Genomic DNA, 12,518 nt, shown 5'->3' on the forward strand with positions numbered 1-12,518 from the left:
TATAAATGCTAGCTTTTGGTTATTATTATTAGTAGTATCACCGGAGAATCATACATTGCTAAGGTTGGAAGGTATAGAGTTCATATGTGATGAACCTTGTTCAGTAAATGAACTTCTGACCATCACTTGTCCAGCCTTTGTTTGAAAGCCTCTAAGGATGGGCAGGAATGAAGTGGAAATCATTCCTTACTTCATGATGCAGACAGCCCATTCCATTTTGGGTTAATTCTGTGTATCAGAGAATTCTTAGATTGAGGAAGCTGCAGTGGGTCCCAACTTATATTTACTGGTCCTAGTTTTTCCTTTGATTCCATGCAGAATAAATTTAATTTGTTTTTCACATACCAACCTTTCAGGTATTTAAAGACCCATGATTTTTCCTCCCTTCCTGGCTATTCGTTCCTGTAGCCCCCCACCGTCAAACTGTTCTTATCAGAAATGTGGCAGTTTTGTTTGAATGCATGATATTTCTTGCATGTACATATTACTATTAATTAATTAATTAATGCACATATATTAATGATAGTCACAAGTGAAGTTAACAAGCATTTATTAAGCACCTATTATGTTCAGGGCATTGTGCTAAGCCCACTCTCAAGGGGCGCACATTCTAGCGAAGGAGACAAAATGTAAACAGCTATATGTATATAAGAGACATACAAAATAAATTGGAGTTAATCTTTTAGGGAAGTTACCAATTATAGTGCTGAAAATGTTTAGTTTTAGAATTGTGCGGTAGCAATTTGCTAGGTTCACGTTTTGTTTTGCCTGGTTAAGCACCAGGTATCTTATTGCAACAGATGAAGAAACTGAGGCACAGAGAGGGGGGAAGTTAAAATTGTTGGACTATCAAAGTGACTTTCAGCTCAATGATCTTTGCTAGACCCCATCAACCTGTTTGTGTTTGCCTTTGGAATTTCCTTCTCCGCTTTTGATGAGAAGTGAATAGGTAAAGCTGAAATCCTGCAATCCAGAATAATATCTTCAGATTCCTTAAATCAGCAAGAACAGCAGCAACTCTCATGTCCATTTCTTCTGGGAGGCTGAATCAGCTCCTTTTCCCCTGTTCTTTAGGCAGAGCTCTGGATCTTTTACAGAGTGGTTTTCAATTCGCTTTGATGCTGCAAGCATTTATGAAGCACCTGCTTTATGTAGAGTACTATGCTAGGCCAATGGGAGAAATAGAATGACCGTGATAAGTCAGTAGGGAGCTACAAGACCTTGGGTGCTGGGTCACATGGCCTGGCCCACGCCCAAATCCAGACTCTTTGTTTCAGCCCTGCTGGCTTGCTGATCTGCCATCTCTGTGCCTTTGCTCGTCTGTTTTGTCTTCCCCTGGCTCTTGGAATCTTTGGGTTCCTTCCAGGAACACCACCTTCTTCAGCAAGTCTCTAATGGTCCTTCCAAGGTCGAGCACATCTCCAAGAACTTTATTCTGTTTATTTTGTACACATCCTCTGTATACTCGAAAACGTTGGCATTTCCAGTGTTATGTAAGTTCCTTGAGGGTAGGCTGTGGTTTCCTTTCTAGTGCCTGGAACATCTACACATTTAATAAATGCTTGTTGATTAATTGAACTATTGTGTGGAGTCCTCTAGCTCTAGGCCTGGCTGGTTGACCTCCTGTAAAAACTCATTATAAAATGTCAGGAATTGCTTAAAAGGGGTTGCAGTTGTAGAAGAATTATGTTTTGTTTACCATTCAGGTATGTTGAAAGGGGTTTTGTGTGTGTGAGTGTGTAAAAGGGGGGAAATAAGAGAAACAGAGAAGGAGTAGGGAGGGGAAGGAAGAAAGGGAGGGAAGGGGAGAGGAGGAGAGAGAGAGAGACAGATGGGGGAAGAGACAGAGATGGAGAGAGTGGGGGGGGGGAGAGACAGAGAGGATAAGGGATCAAAATCTGAAGGACCTTTAGCAAGACATGAACTTAAATCTGGTTAAGATTCTTTTTTTGCAAAAGAAGGAATAAATCTATAAGCCGCCCTCCCTTAACAGTGAACTTTAAAAGTAGTAATACCTGGAAGATTAACACATTTCCAGATGGCCTTATTTTTGGCGCATCCTTTCTGGCTTGCGTGTGGATCCATAAAAATAAAAGAAACTGATGTTATTGGTGTTGCCTTGTGGCTGCTGTGATCTTGGGGTCCATATTCTCTGCAAAAGGTCTGGACAAAACTTCTCTATAAGTTCTCCAGTCTTGCTTGCCCGGTGGTCCTCTGCAGCCAGCCCAGATCTCTTTCACAAAGTGGCCTTCTTTGTGCCTCTCTCACCTCACACTGCATCGTGGGGCCCAGAATCTTCCATTAGGTAAAAAGTAGCAGGGAACCTGGTTATCAGTGGCTACACTATACATAATAAATTGTCCTGACTTATCTACCCACCAACAATTATTTTGTTTCCTTGAATGGCTAATGATAATACTTCCAGACCCTTAATCACGGTTGTGGCTAATAAGGTTGAGAAGAAAAAAAAGAATTCAGAAGTAAGCCAGCAGCTCAGAGATTTCTGCTAAGTCCGAGTTGGGCTGTTTCTGGGCCATGCGGCCAGCTCTCCCCTTTCCCCCTGCCTTTGGTCTCCTTTTCTGGTCAGCAGAGTTACATTCTGGCCAGGTGGAGGCTAGAGTGTCTTAGTGGCAAAAGGAATGAAAGCTTTGCGATAGCCTCCCTGGGGAAGGGGCAGAAACCAGATCAGCAGGGACGGGGCCAGGGAAATCAGCAGAGAAGTGAGGGAGCCTGCTGCAACCCCGGGCCGCGGGCCCAGCCAGGGTCGTCCCGGCTATGTTGTCGGCTCTTTCAATTTTTCACTGCCCGTGTTCCCTCTGTCCCCCCACAACCCCTCAGTCTGCTGTTGGTTAATAATGTTTTCCAGCCAGCCTCGGTACAGGCATCCTTTTCTGAGAACAATAGGGTCATTGTCAGGAGGAGAAGCATTGTTTTCTCCTCCTGTAATTGGTCTCCTTGGTCAGGTCTCAGCAGCCAAGACAAAGGAGCCCTGGAGAATCTGGGTCGGACTCCAAAGAGAGCTTTGGTTTGAAGCGCCCTCCTTGTGTCTTCCTCGATTTTTCACTTTTGGGCCCTCCTTCCTGCACCTGAGGCCTGAGAGGGAAAGACATCCTACTCTGTCCTGGGAGAATCCCAGAGCTCCAGAGGCTCCAGGATTGTTCGGTTCCTTCTCTTCCACCTTGGAGCAGGGAGAAGACTTCAGGCCCATCCAAACCGTGGGTGTCTTTTTCTCAGATTTTTCCATTTTGTTTCTGCCTCCACACTCATGTCCAGCAGCTTGGCCAACCCAGGCTGGAATTCACGTGGTCATCATTTGGGGAAGGAGGGACAGGGCTGTCCCACCCTCACTCGGCTGCTGAGAGCTATGGAGTTAGACTACAAGCAGTGGGCCTCTGAGACAATGACAGGCCCACTCTGCCTTCAGTGGGTGGGACTGTGGACACTGCCCAGTGGTGACCACCCCCTCCCCCAACCCTTCTCTCCACTTGCTGATTAATGGAGAGAGGTGCTGATGGAGGCTGAAGGAGGAGGGCTGTTTAGCTGTGATATGGGGTCTCTTGGGAGAGGAAGGCACATGAAGCAGAAGACAGATAAGGGGACTTGCAGGTCTCTGAGGAGAGTCGTCTGTTCCCCGGGGAAGGATAAGAAATGGAGCGATGCTTCCTGAATAGTTTTTTCCATTTTTTCCTTTGTGGATTCCAACTGTGCCTTCCTTCTTCCATTAGTGACCTCTTCTATTCCTGAGGCTGGCTCTGCAGTTTGAATTTTGCAAGAACTCTTTCTCATTATTTGGGCCCCCCTCCCCCCTTTCCTGGCAGTGTCAGAGATGGCTTCATTTTGTCGGGGCGGGGGTTGCTGCTTCCCTGAAAATGGATTGTCAGGCCATTAGCAATGATGAGGAGTATCATTTGGGGGTGAAAGTCCACGAGGCCTATTTATCAGGGAGCACTCGGGCCAGAATGTGTGCAAGCTCCTCTTTAGAGCTCTGCTGGGGGAACTGAGATGCAGTGAAGAGTTGCTCAGTGGGCCTTGATTTAAATCCGGGCTCTCTGCCTCTGGAGCTGCAAGGAATAGGGGCTGTTTTTTTCCAACCTCCTCATGTTACAGAGGAGGGAAATGAGGCCCAAAGGAGATTAAGAGTTGCCTAAAGTTTCCCCTCAGAGACACTTGAAAGTTTGGGCTCTAATCTTAAAGTGGGACCATGAACCAAAAGTACATCTTGGAGAGAGAAGACATGGGTTAGATAAAAGCTTGTGGACTAGCTGACTGATTAGAGTCCAGACTGCTACTTAACTATCGGTTGTGGCCTTGGTCTGGTCACTTCCGCTTTCTTATCCATAAAAGGAGAGGTTGGGCTAGATCTCGAGGACTCCTTCTGTAACAAAATCTGAGGAGGCCAGGCCGTTATATTCTCTAATCAGCCAGTCTGTGGCCTTGTAGGGGTTCTTAACCTTGGTTTTATACTTAAAGCGTTCTGATAACTATTTCAGTATAGTTGGTCTCTTTGGTAATGCTCTATCTTTTATGTATTTAAATACAGCATTCTGAGAAAGAGGGTCGGAGGCTTCACAAAACTTCCTTGGGAGTCCAGGGACACAAAAAAAGGGGAGGAAGGGGAAGGGAGCAAGTATTAATAAATAACTACTGCAATAGAGCACCTGCTATGATCTGGGCGCTGGACTTAGAGTCTTACCAATATTATCTCATTTGATCCTCATAGCAAACCTGGGAAGTACCTACTTTTGATAATTAAGGAAACTGAAGCTTATGGAATTATCCAGGTATGTAGTGTCTGAGGCAGGATTTCAGCTCAGGCCTGCTTGACTTGAGTTCCCATTTGTCTATCTACTTTGTCACCTGCTGCCCCCCCCAAAAGCTAATAACTCTTAATGCACTCATTTCGCTTTCTGTGCATTTCATCCTAATGGCCAGGACATTTTACCTCAAAATAGAGCCAGAAGAGTGTGACACAGGCAATAAGTAGCCCTATTTAACCGAGGATCTAACAGAAGTTAGAGCCAAGCCAACCAACCCAACATTTTGCAGATCAGGAAACTGAGAGACCCAGAGAGAAGTCACTGTCCTGGTAATTCATGTCTTTTGACTTGCATCCTGGAGGTCTTTCATAGTTTTTCTTTCAGTCTCCTGAAGGTGAGGGGGAAGAAAAGAAAGGAAAAAAGAGCTTTATATCAGGAATCTGTAGATTATGGCTTACCATCTATGCTTTTTTTTTTTTTTTTTTTTTTTAAACTTGTTTCTCTTCATGATCAAGGAAGCCCATAGGCAAGACGTTTTGTCTGCGTTTAGAGACGTAGTATTAGCTCATGGAACAAAGACCGCTGGTGACTCACGCTCGAACCCATGACCTGGGTCTCGGGAGCACTTACTTGGGAAGAGACTTTGGGGCTCGGGTATTTGGATCAGAGCGGGAACGTCATGTTCCCAGGGGACGCGTCAGGCGCAGCATTCCAGGGCTCGGCCAGCAAAGGCTCTCCCAGAAACCCCAGTGGAGTCCAGCATAGCTATCAATCCTTCCACCACATTGTTGGCTATCTCTGGTTCACAGCGGGCAAATGGGGAGGAGGAGGGGAGGGGAGCGGGAAACATCAAGGCCACAGGAGGGGAATTTAGGGCGGCTCCCAGGAGAGGAGAGGAGATTCATGGGAAATTCTTCCCAGCATAGCTTGTGGGAGTATTTATTGTTCCTGTGCCCCTCTCCCCTTCCCTGACCACGGCGAAAATCATGGTCCTAGAATCACACCTTGTCAGAGCTGGCAGGCTCTCAGGGTTATAGGGCTTGTAGTGGGAAGGGATCTCGGGGTCTTCAAGCCTAACTTACTCTTTTTTACAGATGAGGAAACTGAGGCACAAAAAGCATCCTCCATCTAGTCTAACCTGCTTGTTTTACAGATGGGGAAATAAGGTAAATTGATTTTCCCAAAGTAATAGTTTTCAGAAGTAAGATCTTTGAACCCAGATCTTCTGACTCCCAGTGCCATACCTCAATACCTTTCAAGGGACCTTAGAGAATATTGGGTGAAAAATTCCTCTTCTGACTCTGCTTGTCAAATCACTTAATATTATTCCCTTTTAATTTGCTTATCATTAGGACAAGGGGCTTGGACTAAATGCAACAGAAGTCCCTTGCTGGATGATCCTGTGATCCTGGCTACCTCTTAGATGTAAAATGTTGGGATTAGGGTTCTTCTGGATGACATCTCAGGTCCCTTCTAGCTTTCAGTCCTCTTGTCTGTGAAAAAGCCGAAATTAGAGTCCTGTGTGGAACAGGCCTCCTGACTCCTAGTCCCGACCTCTGGGTAGTTTGTCTCTCTGATGCTCCTTTGTACAAGAATGGTAGAACACTCTGAGGTGTTAACCTGTGAGGGTAAAAGCTTGGAATGAGGGCCTTGGGTGCCTGAGGATCCCCCAAAACTCTTGCCATGCCTGCCATGAGCAGGCATTCCTGGCCTTAGTTGTAAGTTGAAAAATGGCTAGCTGCCATTTCAGAATCATGGGGAAGATTGATCGCTTCTTCCTTCCCCGCCCCCAGCTAGGGGGTGCCTGAAATTCTACTATTAGAGCATATTCCCGTAGCTTATGCCAAATAACGCCTGGCAATGTCACATTTGTATGGTTCTTTCAGTCATGTCAGGCTCTTCCTGACTCCATTTGGGGGTGTTCTTGGCAAAGGTACTAGTACAGTTTGCCATTTCCTTCTTTGGCTCATTTTACAGATGAAGAAACTGAGGGAAACAGGATTAAGGTCATACAGTGTCTGAGGGCTGATTTGAACTCAGGAAATCCAGTTCTTCAGGACTCCAGGCCCTACACTCTCTATCTAGATATAGCACTACTAGCTGACCCAATGTCACCATTGAGAAACGGGGGTGTGGGGATAAAATGGTAAGCTTTAAAAGGCACACATGACAGTATCAATGAGTCCATGAACTCCTTTCAAAGACAAGCTGTGAATTGGGGTGGGGAAATAAGTTAAGAGAACCTGGGTATGTGGATGGAATTGCACTGCTGAGCTGGAGCACAGGATTTATTCCTTAAATTCTTTATGTGAATCCCAGGCAAGCCCTTGCACCACAGAATACAATAGAAAAATTAATCCAGTCTCAAGGATAGGTCTGTGTTCTCTGCTTTATTCCAGGAGGCAGCCTCATTCCATTCAGCAGCAGCCCTTGCTTCTCAAGAGAGTCAGGTCCATCTTCACCAGGACTGGGCTTAGGCAAGTTGGTCAAGGGCAAAGGGGGGAGGGAATGTTGTTAAATGGAATAATAAAAATAAATGGTGGGACCCAATGGAGAGAGGAAGCTGGGAGGATGGTAGACTCTCCACTTTCCCTAAGAAGGAAAGGACTCTTGATGGGAGCCATTTTTTTTCCCTCCTAGATCCTTGAGATTGATGGTTTTGTGTAGAGAAGGAAAACAAAAGAACCATTTAAAAACATTTATTTTTTATTTTTACATCTCAATTGACTCTGATTTAGCAACTCTGGATTTAGTTATCTCATCCCCCCCTTAGTGTCTCTCTGCTAACTCTGATGCTCCCAAGGGCAGATGGGGCTGGGTAGGGGGCATGGCACCTGAAGGGATTTCAGTGTATTAGGATAGCTCAGGCAATGGGCCCCCTCATAAGAGGTGGCACAAGGCAATGGAAGCAGCTTTGCCCTGAAGAGACCTGAGCCCTGTCACTCCAATTTCAGGCCATTTCCTCTCGCCCCCTCTCCCTCTCGTAATTCTCAGTTTTATAGCCTATCCAATGTGGGGAAGTTGGACCAGACAGCCTTTAAGGTCCCTTCTGTCATATTTTCTACCATTTTATTTTCTTAGATCCCTGTTCTTGTTAGCCTTTGATGTTCTCAGGTTCCTTCCTTCTCTGATATTTCATGTTCTGTAATATTGTAGCATCAACCTCTCTGAGCCTGAATTTGCTCCTACAATCTCTTCCAGCTTGAAATGAACGGCCTTGTGATTCTCCCCTGTCTCTTCTAGCCCCAACCTGCATGTTCTGGGGTTTTGGACCTTACCGTGGGGTCCCTTCTCCCCAGAGTATGGCTGGTGGGTCCCTTCTCCCCACAGTATGGCTGGTGGGTCCCTTCTCCCCATAGCATGGGGAGTCTTGTGAACTTTGGGAGACGGGAGACGACATGGGCACAGGGTGCTTTTAGGAAGCTACTGCAGAGCCCGGCAGTCACCAGGGCAGGGAGTGTGAGCTCCCATCTCAGCTGGAGCCTTTCTCACCCTGGTGAGCCTAGAGTACAACCTGCTTGCCACCAGGTCTGCCCCAGCGCCCCGGGCAGCTGACAATTGCTCAGTTCCTGGCAGGAAGAAGCGGGTACCTGCCAACCTGCAGCCTCTGCCAGGTTGCAGCCAAGAGAGTAGGATCTCTCCTTCCTTGCGTATTCCCTCAGGGAAAGCAGCTTTGGCAGAGAGGGACTGGGGGAGTGGGAGGAGAATGGGGTGGGGTGGGGCAGGGATGTGGGGACCCAACCCAGGTGGGACCGGCCAGAGCCTCTTCTCATTAGGAATAGGCTCTGGGGAGGATTCTTAGTTTTTAATAATGGCCATTTTTATTCTCTTCTATTTATGAGGCATTGATTGATTCAGCAGCAAGTCTAGGGGAGTGCAAAGAGCCCGAGACCCCGGAGTTCTATCCATTCACTTACTATGGACCTCAGTTTCCTCATTTGTCAAATGAGAATCACAGTACCTGCTCTAAGATTGACTTCAAAGTATCATCATGTGGTTGCAGTATTAAAAAACACATTAGAAGTGATTTGAAAAGCTAATCAGTATATGATCGTAAAATTATTATAATTTATCATCACATCTTCCTTCTCTTTGATACCAACTGTGATTAACCCACAGAAAAGTTGCTTGTGGTCTTAAAAATAAATTCATCTGAGTTTGTGGATAACTGAAAAGGGAAAAGGAATGCCCTTCCTTCTTACCTCTTTTCACAAAATCTCTCTCTTTAAGGAGCAATTTAAATTGCATCAGCTTGTGTGGAAGCTTTTTTGAAGCCCCTCAACTGCTAGGAATCTCCCTTCCCCCTAAGTCTCCCTTTATATTTATTCTCTGCAGGCTTATAGGAGTACTTATTGCCCATTAGATTGTAAGATCCTTGTGGGTAGGTACTATTTCCTTTAAAGGATTTGTGTCACCAGTGTCTGACACAGTCCATGACAAGCTTATTCGTTCATTAAAAAAAGAGGATAGAATGGGAAGAAGAAGGCAGAGAAGGTTAGGTATTCTTTGAAAAGAGTTGGAGGGGCCTTGGAGGCAATTGATTCCAAACCATATCTAAGCAAGCATTTTATAAACCTAAAAGCATAGTATAACTATTCTAGGCTATTATTATTGCCTAGATGACTTTCCCCAGTAGAAGGGCTGTGATTTGAACGTAAGATTTCTAGTGTCAAATAGAGCTCTCTTCCCATCATATCAGTATGTACTGCCTCACCACAAAGCTTACCAAACCTTTTCTTCAGGGATGGAATACTGGAGAGGAATCTTCTGGTTCTTCACCAACACGTCAGCCTCCTGTGTATGCTCCTCAGCCTATTAATTAACTAATTAATGACCTTTGATAATGAAAGATGAACAACAATAAAAAAAAATGGCTTTCCTAAAATGAAACTTGAAGAATTGAATCCAGTAATCTATGTTTGGTCTGACCCATGCTGTCTATTGTCAGTCATCTAGCATTTATTACTGTTTGGTGTGTTTTCAACTTTATCTCAGAGAATTCTACTCTCTGTCGCTAATGATCTGTAGAACCTGAGATAGGTATTTGTTTGTTTGTTTGTTCCTTCCTTCCTTTTTTATTTTGTTTATCTCTCTCTCCCTTTTCATTCTTTCTCTCCCTCCTTCCTTTCCTTCCTTCTTTGTCTCTTTCTTTTCTCTCCTTTCTTTCATCTCTTCTTCCCTTCATGGGAAAAATAACATTTGCCCTGCCTACTTCACAGGAGCAGAGACTCAGAGCAGGAAAGGACCTTAGTGACAGTCAGGCACAACTCTCTTATGTTATAGATGAGAGAACTGAGACCTTGAGAGACTAAGTCTTTTGCCCAAGGTCACAGAGTAGCAGTAAATATCTTACCCTTTCTTCTGGTTGTAGCTCCCCCATTACATACAGCTGTCAAAATTATCTTAAGATACAGACCTGACCATGTAATTTCTCCTGATCAAAAATCTTTAATGGATTTCCCCTTGCCTATTGTATATGACATAAACTTTAGCTTGTTATTTGAGATCCTTTACAATCTGCCCCCCATCTATCGTTCCCCCCTTAATTTTAGATTACTTTCCTTTATAAACTGTATGTCTTTAGCCAAATGGGAATACTGGATATTCACCAAACTTGATCCCTTTGACATTTACAGAAGCTATTCCCTATTGCTAGAATCCATTCCTTGTCATCTCGACCTCTCAGAATTTTTGTTGAGCGCTCAGCTGAGATGTTAACTTCCTTGTTGGCAGGTCTTGTGTAAATTCTTTCCTTCCCTCCCCCCCCCCCCCCAGTTATCAGTCAGTACTTCCTTTCTTGTCCTAATTATTTCTGACTATACTTACCTGAATCCACGTTGGCCCCTATATGTACACTAGTAACAAGAGGACTTCTTAAGCCAGGGCTCCTCTCCTTCCATCATTGGCTAGCCTAGTGTCTTGTACAGAGAAGGAACTTTCATTGAATTGTACCTGTCTGTGTTTCTAGCCAAGTTGCCTTCTCCCCTGTGGTCTCTGGTGCTGTCCCCTTGGCTAGTTAGAGATTGAGAAGGAGCCAGATCTTCTCAGTCTCTAACTGGAATTTGCTTTAAGTTTTTTCAAACTGGTTTTTTTTTTTTTTTTTTTTTTTTCATTGCCAAATTCCTTCTGGCCTTTGCTATCCCAAGGAGGCCCCAGACTCAGACCCTCAACAGAACGAGACAGAGCCAGGGCTCCTGCAGGATCCTACAAAAATAAACCGGGGTGCACCGTCTGGTGCCTGCGAGGAAGCAGCCAGTGTGCGGAGCCGGGAATGGGAGCCTGAGCGGCCTGGAGCAGGCCTAGAATAACAGAGCCCAAGTGTGTAGGGCGGGAGTAGGAAAATGTGAAAGTTGGCAGGGAAATAGGAATTAAAGCTTTCCCGGGTTACTATAAACAACAGCAAGGAAGCCAAACAGTAACTTGAATGTCTGGAGGGGGAGTGTCCACCTGAGTCCTTGGGAGCCGCTGGGCTGGGCCGTCTGGGCCTGGCATCCAGGGACTCCAGCAAGGCCCTTAGGGACAGCTCCGGGACCCGGCATACACATGTGCCCGCCCTCCCTCCCTCTGCCTTCATAAAGGGACACTGAGCCCCAGCATGGGAATAGGGCTGTGGCCTCTGGAGTCATCCCTGGAGAAAGGGCCAACGGGTGTGAACCAAAGAGCCATCCTTGGGAGTCTTCTGTGCCCAGCGAGATAATTGTAGGGCCTGCGGTGAAGCAGAAGGACGCGCTCGGATATTGCCCCTTCTCCCTTTTTTGCCCCACACTTCCAGGCCCGGGAAAGCGGTTGGCAAAGCTGTGCCGCTGTCTGCCTCTGGCGGCCACCTAGCTAGTGTCAGTACCACCCTGTCTCTGGGACCTGAGGCGGCTTTGGAGAGGAGCGGAGACAGAGCTGGGGCCACCTTCGGGTGTGGGGGCACATCCTGGGGAAAGAGTAGTCTGTTGGCAGGCTTGCTTATATACCTGGCTCTGCTCTGGGGGGTGTGGGGAAATGAGAACTAACTCCAGATGTCCCATAATAAGTAAGTCCGAGGCAGGGTGGGCACTGAAGAGAGCACATGCCTGGAGTCAGAGCTTAAGTCCAGAACTGGGTACCCCCGGGACCGTGAAGCTGGACTCTTTGGGGTGACTTATTCTAGTTTTCATAGGTTGGAAGCATCCGAGGTGAGCTGAATCCATGAGAGGCTTGACTTGGAGTTCTGGCTGTCACTAACTGTGGCACAGTGGGCAAGGCACACAACTTTTCTATTAAAAAAAATCTTTGGATTAGATTAGGCGTTTTTAACCTTTTTTTGTTATGGTCTTGGCTGGTGAAGTATATGGACCCCTTCTCAAAATAATTTAAAAAAATTCAAAACAGAAGGAAATACCAAATTTTAATAACAAGTTAGCGAAGATAAAGATGAAACTTTTTCCCCCACTGAACTTCATGGACTCCCTGAAGTCTTTCCATAGAAGAGAGAGGGGAAGAGGAAGAGGAAGGGGAAGGGAACAATCATTTATACAGGGCCTACTATGTCCAAAGCATTATGTTAAGTGCTTTTTACAAAGATCTAATTTGGTCTTCAAAAACAACCTAGTGGGCTGTTGTAATAATAGTGATAATAGTAATAATAGTCACAATAACTAACATTTTCATAGTACTTACTATAAGTCATGCACGGTACTAAGCTCTTTACAATTGTATTTCATTTGATTCTCACAGCAACCCTGGGAAAATAAGTGTTATTATTATTCCCATTTTATATTTAAGCAACTGAGA

The 12,518-nt window shown here is 45.5% G+C and overlaps 1 protein-coding gene across 2 annotated transcripts in view; it reads left to right on the forward strand.

Moving 5' to 3' along the window:
* The window catches only part of RXRA (retinoid X receptor alpha), a 271,189-nt gene that overhangs the window by 34,543 nt on the left and 224,128 nt on the right, over positions 1 to 12,518 (forward strand). The window contains exon 2 of one of the 2 annotated variants that reach the window (XM_074294066.1): positions 7,157 to 7,234. The exons of the other annotated variant lie outside the window; for it this stretch is intronic. Coding sequence (XP_074150167.1) covers positions 7,157 to 7,234 — 78 coding nt within the window. The remainder of the gene's footprint in view (positions 1 to 7,156; positions 7,235 to 12,518) is intronic. 2 annotated transcript variants of the gene reach the window in all.

This window comes from Sminthopsis crassicaudata, chromosome 2 (genome assembly GCF_048593235.1).
Source record: "Sminthopsis crassicaudata isolate SCR6 chromosome 2, ASM4859323v1, whole genome shotgun sequence".
Classification (NCBI taxonomy): Eukaryota; Metazoa; Chordata; class Mammalia; order Dasyuromorphia; family Dasyuridae; genus Sminthopsis; species Sminthopsis crassicaudata.